This window comes from Lygodium microphyllum, chromosome 21 (assembly GCF_053477565.2).
Source record: "Lygodium microphyllum isolate KBCC chromosome 21, Lygodium_microphyllum_v1.1.10, whole genome shotgun sequence".
Taxonomy (NCBI): Eukaryota; Viridiplantae; Streptophyta; class Polypodiopsida; order Schizaeales; family Lygodiaceae; genus Lygodium; species Lygodium microphyllum.
Window position 1 is genome coordinate 105,598,602 of NC_141155.1, and position 12,122 is coordinate 105,610,723.

Below are 12,122 nucleotides of genomic sequence, written 5' to 3' on the forward strand. Positions count from 1 at the left end.
GGCTTATTATGGGGTGGAAGGTCTCTAGCAAGGTGTAACAATGTTCTTTTAATTAGTCTCCATCAGGTCATCATAGCTAGCTGCATGTGGGTTGACTATCCTAGTTATTTACCAAGCTATGTCAAGTGTTGAGCTCGAATTACATACTTTAGAACCTTAGTACTCATGACTATGTATGGTCTATGTAAAGTAGTCCTTTACTTTCAACAAAAAGGTGCTTATCCAAATGTAATTCGTTGTGATTTTCGTCTTTTGGATTCTCAACATAATAGAATATTTAGGAAAACTCTATTTTGGGTTGTGGATTATGTGACCAAAAATTCTGTGCCAATTTCTTAATTATTTGTTACTATTCTCTGCGTTGCTTTCTGATTTAAGAAGTGTCTGTGTTGAAATGTAGATGTATTTGTGTATCCAATTATGAATGTGTTTTGATGTTCATGATCGAAGATGTTCGATAAGTCATGCCATTACATTGTGGAGTAAGTGGAAGAAGGTTTTCCCATTGACCAAAGTCAAAACTTAAACTACAAACTAAAGATAGAGTACGTAGATGGGATACTTCTCCTCCTTGTCCTTTGTATGGAAGATAAGATTTTAGATGCTAACTCCTCTCTCTTCAAGATTTCCAAATTAGCCATTGAAATCTTCCAAACTTCTTAAATTTGTGTATGCAAAATGGGGCTTTACTTGTTTTTTAATAATAAAATAACAAAGTGATGTACATTTTCACCATCAAATATGTGATGAGTCTATTGAATTATATTAAATCACAAGCTTACTAAGAGCATGTTATCATGCTTTTGTGTGCTACTAGCATAGTTAGATTTTCTTTCTTGTGAGATATTGGTGTCAAGAATAAAGCCACATTTTTATGTCCCAAATGTGATGGCCTAGTGTTTATTTATAAGATTGTGGGTTCAAGTATTCTAGGTACATCAATTGGTTGGACTTGTATGTTCACATGGTGTGTTCATGTAAGTTCGGGCTCTTGCCCACTCAAACACTCACTTGGTCCTATTGCTTGGTAGAGTTATCGAGTAGGATAGTCCTAGCATGATCAAGCTCCATTGGTAGGATCACCAAGGAGGGTACTCCTAGTGCAATCAAGCCCCAACGTTCATTCCACCTTCAAGGTATCTTGTCAACACATAGGAAAGTGCCATGTGGCTTTTTCTTGGTCTCTTAGCTAATATTGTATTTATTATGTGCTTGTTAAGTGAAAACACACTTATGGGCATACACACATGTGGCGCACGTGCACACACGTGTGCGTGTGCACACACAAATAGAGCAACCTTTTCTTCAAATTCCCACATTTCATATTGAGGGCCATAAACTTTTTAAAGCCTAAATCACAATTGAGCAAATTTTACCTCAAATTCCTACATTTCATTTGAGGGCCACAAACTTTTTAAGGCCTAGATCAAAATGTTGTCCAATACCTTTTTCCAACTTTAAAAGCAAAGCAAAAAATTAGAAAATGTCACATATTATATAAGACCTTACAAGGCATACTCATGTGCATTAGGTACAACTCTTTAAAGATATATTCTTAACAAAATATTTCAAAAAAAGAAAAACAAAAAACTAGAGATACTCATGTGAATTAGGTACAATTATTTAACATTTTTCTTGACAAAAAGTTTCACAACATATTTCTTCTTCACTCACTTCAAAGGGAACATTCCACAAATATATTTTGAGGCTACATCATAGAGTTATCAATAAAAGTTGCCATTAAAATAGGGTATTTTTTGGTATGCTTTACTACTTATTGAATGAGATTGGAGAAAGCTAATTGAATTTCTAATACATTATATTAATATTTTAAACACATTCCAAATGTGTGCTTCTTGTCTTACATCTAATAACTTTCATCATGCTTAATAATCCAATAGACAAAGGTCTCCATATAGTAATCATTTCAAAAGGCATTACTTTTAGAATTAACAAAGAGCATGATACTTTGAATGTTAAGAATCTCAAAAGCTAATGACGTCACATCTAACAATCAGTGTGAGAATCAAAATCTTAATAATCATCTTCATGTCTTTATACTATCACGCATTTGGTGAGAAGGACACTCATAAAAGCTCGCTTAGGTTGGTTTTGCTTGACCTTTAGAAACCAAGGACAATATCTATGGTCTATACCTTGGTTTTGTGATTGAGATACCTCAATCAAAAGATCTAATTAGAAAGAGTTCAAGCATCATCCTATGAAGAGCTCTTATGTAAGACTTATAAAACAAGATTTATTTAACATAAATTCCAAGAAAATATTTATAATGAGTGAAACCCCATTTATACTTGTGAGGCACATGTATAAATGTATATTAATTGTTATGGAAAATTGGTAGGGTTGACATTTTTAGTAATGTTAATAGCCTACTACTTAATATTGTGTTCTAAGTTACAAACAAGGTTCTATGGGTGGAAAAATTTCTTAGGCCTTGTTTTTCAAGCTACATTATTTACATCATTCTATAAATATGTCGAGTGCTAAAATTTCATGATCACATGTTTTTCTAGATAATTCATTGTGATCACATTACAAAGTATACTTGTCATCATTGTGATCATTAGAAATGATGATTTCTTGTTGTAATGAATGAGTTGGCTTATTTTTTAAGAGTTATGGGCTTGTTATTAGCAAAGTTATGCTCAAATGCAACACACAAGATTGGGAAGACAAACCAATTTATATATCTTGTGTGACTATAGCCATACTTCAAGGCATCAATGAACATCCATATAACTTGAAGTAGGCTCGATTTGGCTTGACCTTCTATCCTCTTGCACCCCTCATCAACTATGGCTCTCCACTCAATGACCATCCTTTGCGCAACTTGAAACCCCACAATTTTTAATTTAACATTTTTACTAAAAAGGACATTTGACCATTTCAACCCACTCCAAGTACTACTACCCAGCAACCTACAATTGACTAACTAGTGCCTCATAAGGACAACACAAGGCTAACCACTATTCATGCTCTTGACTAACTTGAAAAGGTGTCTTCTGACCTTCTCTTTAACAAGTTCAATGCCCATGCTATCCTTAGCCTTCTCCACCATTGTGAAGTCATAGGCAATCGAGTTTGATTGCTAGCTTTCACCATATGTCCAGAGGAAGGTCCTATATATATTTTCTAACTTGTTCGAGCGTGTATCATTAAAGTCAAATACAATAGCAACAAAAAGAACAACTAAAACCAACTTGGAGTTGAGGGTTACCAATCTTCCTCCAAATGAAGCACATTTAGCAAACCACTTTTGTACTTTTCCTTTGACCTTAGCTAGGAACCACTTGAACCTTTGATGTTGTGTTAGCTTTAAGCCTAATAGACAACCCAAGCATCTAAACACCTCACCTTTCTTGATCAATTTGAAGCCATAGCCTACCACCCACTTATGAGGGTTATTGTACCCAAGATATAGAATTTTTATATTGTTGTAACTTATGAGTGTACCCAAAAGTATCTCAAATGTCTTGAAAAACCTCCATCAACTTATTTAGCTACTCCTCTATTGAAACAACACTAGAATTGTCATTTTAAAAAAAGTAAGACATACAATATTAATCTTTGGTAGGAAGTTAATAACTACATCAAAAAGGAGGGGTGGGCACCCCCTGCCAAATTGGCATCACCAATGAGAATGACTTGGACAATACTTCATTGATGTTGACCCATGCAGAAGCATTTAGAAGAGGGTCCTCACCATCTCCACAAAGTCTCTACCAAAGCCTAAAGCCTCTAAAGCAATAGGGATAAGCTCCCAAATAACATGATCATATGCTTTGCCAAGTCCATGCTGACTAGCAAAGCCTTTTGCCAAAATTGGCAATTGCCTAGTCTACTACAATAGCCAAGTTTAGGATAGCATCCTAAATTCTTCTTAAAGACAAAAGGATATTGTTGGGGATGGATCACTTTCAATGAGGGGCTTTTGCTCCTCAAGGTGATGGACTTTGCCATGTTTTTTTTTGGTTAAATTCAACATAGTAAGAGGTCTCCATTGACCCATTCTAATCATAACAACCAATTTCAAAATTAGCTTGATGAGGCCCTAATTTTCTTCTAAATGGATCTCCCCTTTCCTCATACAAGAGTTATGGAATTGTGTAAAGTCTCAACCACACACCTCCCACATCACCTTGTAAAACTTGGCTAGCTACCCATCCACCCTTAGGGACTTCTTGTCCTTGATTCCTCAAGGCGAACTAGACCTCATCCTTTGAAAATGGCTTTCCCAATTCTGTTATGTTAGCTTCTAAAAGATCTGCTACATGTCCTTCAAAGAAGTTGCTATTAAGTCTATAGGTGCTCCTAGAAAGCAAATAGAATGTCCTCATTGCCAGTTAGTCTAGCGATTCCAAAACCCAAGAAGAAGGGTGCCTAACCAGCCAAGTAAGAACATTTCTTCTCTCTCTTAGTAGAGTTATTAGAAGCATATATTGAAACCACAGACTTTCCCAACCGGAGTAATCTCAACAACCACAATAGGCCTTTCCTCATCAACCCAATGCAAGGTTGGGAGGAGCATGTCTCTTACCATAGCTAGGCCTACCTCAACCTTTGGTGCAACCTTTATCCATTGCTATATAACCATGCATTACAAAGTTCGAGGTTTCATCCTCCTCAATCTTGATCTCTTGAAGCGCATGCACATTCAACTTCTGCTTTCTCAACACCCCATGGAGCACATCCTTCCTTTTCTCTTAGCAAAGTCCCCCTTGGATTCCATGTGATTGTTAGGACTTTTTTGGATATCTATCTACAAAGGGAAGGTAACCAAAGCCATTAAAAACCATTTGCCCACAAAGCTGAATTGTTGCAAAATGCCTTACCCTAATAGATCATTGTGAACTATCTGTTGGTTTAATGGGGGACACCCCCTGAAGTAGAAGAATACCTTGACCAATGAGTAATCTACAAAGCATCATCAAAACTTAGTAAGTGACAGCAACACTAGCACCTTAAGACACTTCTTGTAAGTTGCGACCACTTTTGCCCTCTTATGATCATTGATTGTTACCTACTCCCTACTAACATTCCTCCCCATGTTCTCTCAGTCCACACCACCTATCTCAATAACGATGAAGTTGAAGTCCATACAATAGAGCTATTGCCTATGGTGTTTTTTCCCCATTCTGCTCTTTAGTCACTCCATTACCAACCCATTTGTCTAACCTTAAAGCTAGCATGCATGCATGCAAGAGCAAGAAGGGGGCTACCTTAAAAGGCAATAAACGCCACATCTACAAAGTAAATGGAACGTTCTCCACTCTCTCTCTCTAGTTTTGGGCTACTACTATTTACAATGCTGAGTTATTTCTCCTCTTGGTGTTTTCAATTAGCACTTCAATCACTCTTAGGAAGCCACTTCCTTGCTTGTCGCTACATGGATGCAATAGTGGAGGGGAACCAATGATCCCGCCCAACATGGCCTGATAGGAAGCAACCTCTTGGCAAGGCAATTAAGGGCCTTAACTGCAAGTGAAAGGCTTATGCATGTGTTGTTACTCCCCTTAAGAACTACCATTCTGACTCCTATAGTGTTAATGATGGAAATCCCCAAGACAATTGATTGAGGTTGAAAGCTTTTCTTATGTAAAAGGTTGGGCAGGAAAGTGTTTATGAGTGTGTCACAAAACTAAAGACTCTTATCACCTTCTTATTTCACATTTGGAACTTGAATTTGAAATGCCATACTTACAAAACTGTGTTCATTTTAAATTGGAGTTATACATCTCATATTACTTGGGGGGCAAGGCCATTGCACTTTTATCGCAATTTGTAACATTTTCCCCAAAGGCTTCACGATTTTCATTTGTTGCTCAAGACCTTTCCCATTTTGATCATGTGGTTTTTCCAAGGTTTTTATAATGTGGTTTTTTTAATCAGTAAAAAGCTGTTTACATCTCCTCCTAAAAGAGAGGGTTCAAGCTGAAGCCTTAAGAGGGGTTACCAGACCCTTTTCAAAGGCCGCCTATGAGCAACTCCTATTCCAAAATTGAATCAAGTCCAATTAAGCTGTGCATGCTATATTAGAAGATGAATTATGACCAATCAAGCTGCATACCATACTATTATATAAGCTGAATACCATACAAGTATGTAAAATTACATTATCAATTAGATAAAGGATTTGAGCATTGGCCAAATCGCATTTCAGTCTATATAAGTGATTGGCCACCCATTGATGTCAGCACTCCGCGCTTATCGATGAGTAATAATACAGTAATATGTATAAATTGAAGAGCTCATCTATCGATTAATGGAGATTTGAAGTCCAAAACGACAGCAAAAGAGCCCTCGGACTCCGGAGTCCGGAGGTAAATATGCTGCATGTTAACAAGAATTATGAACAGAGAGCTGCTATTTGCCATTTTTCCCTTGCCTTATCGTTTTTGAAGGAAATTTGGAATTGACTTTTCCCGGTCAGGGAAGGCAACGAGGGTTGGGCTGAAATGAGAAGCCCATGAGGTGGGGGTCCCTGCACCTGGGAAACAGAGGGTCAGGGGCAGCCCAACCCCACTGTCTGATCTTGGTGTCACAGACCACAGGTGATGGGCTTAGGTAAGAGGAAATGCAGACCAATCCCCCCACCCCTGAGCATACCAGCGGCGTCCTCTGTGTCAGATGAGACAGAAACTCTGCTCGCAGGCCTTCCGGCATTCGGTCCACCAGATCCCACTCCTGCCTAGTGTGGCAATAGCTCCACACACATACATTTCCTGATAGTCCTGACGATGATGTGGTTCTTGATGGAATTGATGATCTTGATGCCATAATGTCATGCCTTACCCCATGGCTGCCAAAGGGTGCTTCCATGTGATTAAGGACTGATGCGCGCTGAAGGTCTCTGACAGGTTTGGGCTCTAGTCCAGTGATATCAATCTCTCTGTCACATGATGGAGTAATGACACCATAGGCTCCATATTTGCTGGAGCTCTGGTGAGGCTTACCATCTGAAGATAATGGCTTTCTTAATGTATCTGAACCCTGCCCTGCACCCCCATTAGCAATCCCCTGACAGCAGCACTTTCTTGGTGGCTCTGTCTCAGCAATTATGCCTACCATCATCAGCTCGCCTCTGCAGCTCACCAGCGAAGGCGATGCAATGGCCTTGGGCATCTTCGCTTTGCAGTCAATCCAGCGACCCTCTGCTGCCAAGAAGGCTATCAGACCGTACGGCACCACTGTTATGCAGTAAAAGAGGCCATTGCACCATATCCCGGGGTCGGACCCGAACTTGGCATCAGGCAACACATCGCAGGCCCTTCTCCAGTGCCTGAGGACAGAGTCATAGACCTCGGTGAGCAATCGGTAGCTGCGGCGGCCACGGTAATCGGAGCTGTCCTCCCCTGTGACAACAATCAGGTAAGAATTGGAGCATGCATCCACAGCCATGGCTACCTTGTGGAGGAGACCTACTTTGGGCATGTGGGGCAATTCCTTCTCTAGCTTGGTGACTGGATTGCACACAGTAAGGGACCTGCACTCTGACACCTGATTGCCAATGCACACCAGGCTGCCCCCTGCAGCTACGATGGAGGCCCCTGGGGAGACAGCAGGCTGGTGCAGTTTCTGCCACGAATTCTTGCAGGGGTCAAGGGCACAAGCCAAAGGGCCCTTTGTGCTCAGCAGGAAGAAGGTTTTTCCATCCCCCATGTGGTTTGTCGAGTAGGTCAATAGCCTGTCACTGGACAAGAGGCTATTCCAGGCCTTGCAGACACACCTGCCGGTGAGCTTGCCTTTGAGAGGCAGACGAGACAGGATCCTCTCTAATAAGTCATCCGGCAAAGAGCTCCAAGATCGCTCCTGAACAGGCATATCCTTGACTACCCTCTCGCGCAGGGACATGGTGGCTTAGAAGGGATAAGAACGCCTAAACAGGGCAGGAGGGATTGGGGTAGCAGACGGGGACGAGGGCGGGGTTGGGGTTGGGGTCGGGGGGAAGCTTATAGTTCCATGTAGATAGAAGGAGCTGATAATGAATGTCTTACTTCCCCTTATCAATCGAGAGAGTGAGAGAGAGAGAGAGGAAATATATTTCAGACGAGACAGGCAAGTCCAATATTCTCATTATTTCACTGGCATGGGCACATGAGCCCACCGCTCACGAAAAACTCTCTTACAGTGTAATTGTATCAGTTAGGATTGGTAAAAATTAGTATTTGAAATTTGTTGTTTTTATATTCAACCGTCGAAGAATATGAGTCATTCCTTTTTTAATCGTTTCTCACTCCTTGGTACCCTTAAAAAAAGGCCAACATTCACTTATAGATTTGAAAATCCGTTTTGTGTAGGTATATAGAGGTAGAAAAAAATTATATATATATATACAATGTGTATTCTTATTTAGATTTTAAATTCTTAAGATGACCAATTATTGAAATTTGGTGAATCACCAATAATTGTACATTGTAAATTTGTAAATTGTGGGGGTTGGGGGTAGCTTGAGCCTGGCCTGGCTTATAGCCATAGATTTTATGCAATCCACTTGAATCTTGAGCCTTGAGCCTTGAAGCTTGAGGTTTGAGGCTTGAACAATTGAGCCTTGAGCCTTACAATCACGATTCATGATTTACCAGTGTGTAGTGTGCACTGTAGTTTGCGCAACTGTTAGCTTTAACTTGACGCTCGTCTTCCTACGACCGCTAATGGCTAGCCTCATGAGTCATTCGTACAACAATTGTAGTTGCGATTCATGAAGTTGTCACATAGTATTGCAGGCGTCAGTACTACATTGTCCCATCTCTTGTGGCTTGAATAGTGAGCTGGTCATGTACAGTGCTGAGTGACAAGTGTGTCTAGTATCCAACGTGAAGTAGCTAGTTAACTCCTGAGGGTCGAGTCCCTATACAATGAACACTAGTGGCTAGCCCCATGCCTGCATTGGCAATGCGGCCACTGGCTAGCTTTGACTGATGGCCACCCTTGAGAGGACTCCTCAATCCAGCAGCGTGGCCGTTGGCGGCGGTTGATCAATCTCACTGCTCATCAGTCAAATTCTTGATTCTCCCCTTTGGACTCTATCGATCAACTATCAAACTTCAAAGCTTGACTATGAAGGTTGGTTGTTGGTTGCCAGCGCTATCAAGTGCCATGTTGCAGCACTAATCTCCAGGCCCACTCACTGCCCATCACAATTAGATTTCCAGCCTCCAAGAATTTCTAGGGCCTACCCAATGCCAACCTTAAGACTCGAGAGTCTAGGTCCAAGATTGAAGGCACTTGCCAATAGCCATTGTCAACAACTAGGAGTCACCAATGCTCCACATTGCATTAATGTCTAGGCAACCAAGTCTTGAGTATCTAGAATCCAGATTCTAGATTCCAAATTGGCATTTACATAGGGATTTGAGAAGATTAAAGTTGGAATTAGGCAGTGGGCATAGGAGTTGGCCCTCTAGGCTCTCAAATTTTGATTCTCATGTCTTGACTGAGCAACCAGCCTCAAGCCTTTCAGGGACCACATGGCACACATTGTCCAAGTGTCAAAATAAGGAAAAATTTAAGGAAGGATTTTGTAATAACATGTGTGCAAGTTATGTTATGAAGATTGCAATGTACTTCTTTAGGTTATGTGAGGCTTCTATTTGCTTCCTTTTGCAATCATATTGCATGATTGCTTGGTACATCTTTAGCCCTTGTCCATATGTCATCAAATTACTAGGAACTTAGGAAGATAACTATGAAAAACGGCACAAAATGTTCAATGCCTTTACAAACTGGTCGACATTTTAAACTCTTGACTAAAATTTTTAGTAGTAGGTATTTTGATTGGCTAATAATAAGGTTTTTGGTGAGCATTCCATGAGCCCCTTTCGTTTGTAGTTTTGATAGGGTGGACCTATGTGGTAGTGGGGATCACAATCTTTTGCTTTTGGAAATCCAATCGGAAACCCTTTTTGGCCTGATGAAACATGCTGGCCTATATCGATTAGGCAACATTTGGAAGCAAATTAGCCACCTCCACGTCAACTGCATCCCCACATCTTCCCCTACTCTTGTCTAACAGAGAGAAATCTCACTATGTGCCTCATATTTCGATGAGGTAGCAAGACAAGTTTGGCACAGTCTATGTGCACATATGCGCCTGATTTTGGTGAGGCTCAAATAGGCAGGATTTAGCCTGATGGACATGGTCATGTGACCATGATGAGAGTCATAGTTTTTATCATGTGGCTTTCGCTCATCAACTTCCACTCTATAAAAAGGGGCACTTTGGCAAGTCGACTAAGTACTCTCTAAAAATAAGAGCACTCTGTCAACTCCAACAAGCAAATCTAGGTTAATAGTTTTGAATAGCTAGCTCTCACCTTCTTCAATGGATGTCATGGTTTCTCTCTCCTCGTAGAGTGTTTCTCCCTCCTCTAAAGTACCTATATTGAACCTGCACATGGCCAGCTTTCCTTACATGTCATAACTCCCTCGCACAAGTCAATTGACCTACATGGTGCATGGCTCTTAGGAGGTTGCCTCATACACAAGTTACATCTACCCCTACCACACTCAATCCTACAACATGGTTATGAGACTTAGCTTGGCGCTTGCCCTTCTCCCTTGAGCTATAGTTCAATTACGTAATGCATCAAGGTCACACATAAGCATGCTAAGGCACATAGTTTTCAACATTTGAAATATCATTGGTTCAATTTGGCTTGAACATGATCTTTATTGTCATTAGAGAGCACAATGATTGGTTTTCCCTCTAATAAGGAGAACTTTTTGGCAAATAATAATGGATTTCAAGAAGAAAGAATAAGAACTCAAATGCCCTAGCAATAATAGGGGGCGCAAAAGGAATCCATTATTGCTACAGTACCATGGTGGTTGCACCAAGTAGGGTAGCATGTTATGTTAAGTGAAATTTTTAAAAGGTCCCATTCTCCATGCTAATAAAAAGCCACTCTATACATCCAATCAATGCCTAAGAAAGATCATTAGTCTTTTAAATCATTGTAAGATATTTTAATTTTTATAAGGATGAAGTGTTCTTATGTGTTCTCCAAATCTAGAGGTTAACTATATGGAATAGTGATTTCGAATTCCAAATTAGTCAAAACCTAGCTCATATTTTAGAGGTGGGTCATGCCTAGGTCTAGGCTTGGTCAATGGAGTCAAAGTTAATGGAGGATGGCCGTGGTTCTTGTACTTGCTTGTGGAAATTTCAAACTTGGCTCAATTGGGGGAGCATGTAAAAAATTAGAGCAACTTCCATTTACTAAGGCCACTTCATTAACATGGAGCAACATTTCTTTGATAGTCTGGGCCACACCTAGTTTAATAATTCGCCTAGCTCTAGCGTGGCCCTTAGCACATTGTTATAATGACTAAGTGAACCATGTGGGGCCGTGATTTCCAATACCAAATTAGTCAAAAACTGGCTCATGTTTTAAAGCAGTGTTATAATGACTCCCAAACCTTCAACATAGGTAATGCTAGTGAGATACAAGTTTTATAGATGATTCTCATCTCTAAGTTTACACTCTCTCCTTCTTTCTCTTGTGAAACAACATTTTACCCAATACTAACTAATAGTATACCGAGCATATTGACTAGTTGTGTACCGAGCATATTGACTAGTTGTGACTTTAGAGCAAGCTTCGATAGACGGTTGACACAAATGGATTTCATCAAACCAATCGAGGTTAAAAAAGGTTAAATTTTGGAAACAACCTTGAGATAAAGCACCCAAACATTAGCTACATACGGGCACAAAAGACATGATTATGTTGGAGCCCTTCCATCATCAATGCTTCCACACTCAAGGGTCACGAGTGGTATATGTTCCTAGATGTTCTTAGCCTCCTTGAGTCCTCTTTGTGCGACTGGGCTGTAAATGAATACAAATACATTCAGGATGTCTGAATCGGCTGCATGGCCTAACCGCACTGTGTGATCAGACCCTAAGTTGGGAGGCCGGTTGGGCGATATCACCACTCGCGTGACTGGGCCCTACTGGATTCACAACAGCTTGAGCTAGGCAGGTAGGTCCCGCCAAATGACGTGTGGAACTCAGGGCCGCTCGATGCGGGAGGCTTCCACGTGCAAGAGACGCGCCTTCAAAAAGACACGGAGGCAGGGCCACCTGGCAGGTCCAGAAC

At 40.6% G+C, this 12,122-nt stretch overlaps 1 protein-coding gene across 1 annotated transcript; it reads right to left on the reverse strand.

The window, feature by feature from the left end:
• Positions 1 to 5,873: 5,873 nt before the first annotated feature.
• LOC148018384 (F-box/kelch-repeat protein At5g15710-like) lies at positions 5,874 to 8,029 on the reverse strand. Its single transcript, XM_087662227.1, has one exon. The coding sequence runs from the start codon at positions 7,870 to 7,872 to the stop codon at positions 6,448 to 6,450; it is 1,425 nt and encodes a 474-aa protein (XP_087518353.1). The 5' UTR covers positions 7,873 to 8,029; the 3' UTR covers positions 5,874 to 6,447.
• Positions 8,030 to 12,122: the final 4,093 nt, after the last annotated feature.

What these genes read in the sequence shown, in the direction of transcription:
- LOC148018384 (XM_087662227.1), bottom strand. Translation starts at nt 7,872, where the DNA reads ATGTCCCTGCGCGAGAGGGTAGTCAAGGATATGCCTGTTCAGGAGCGA.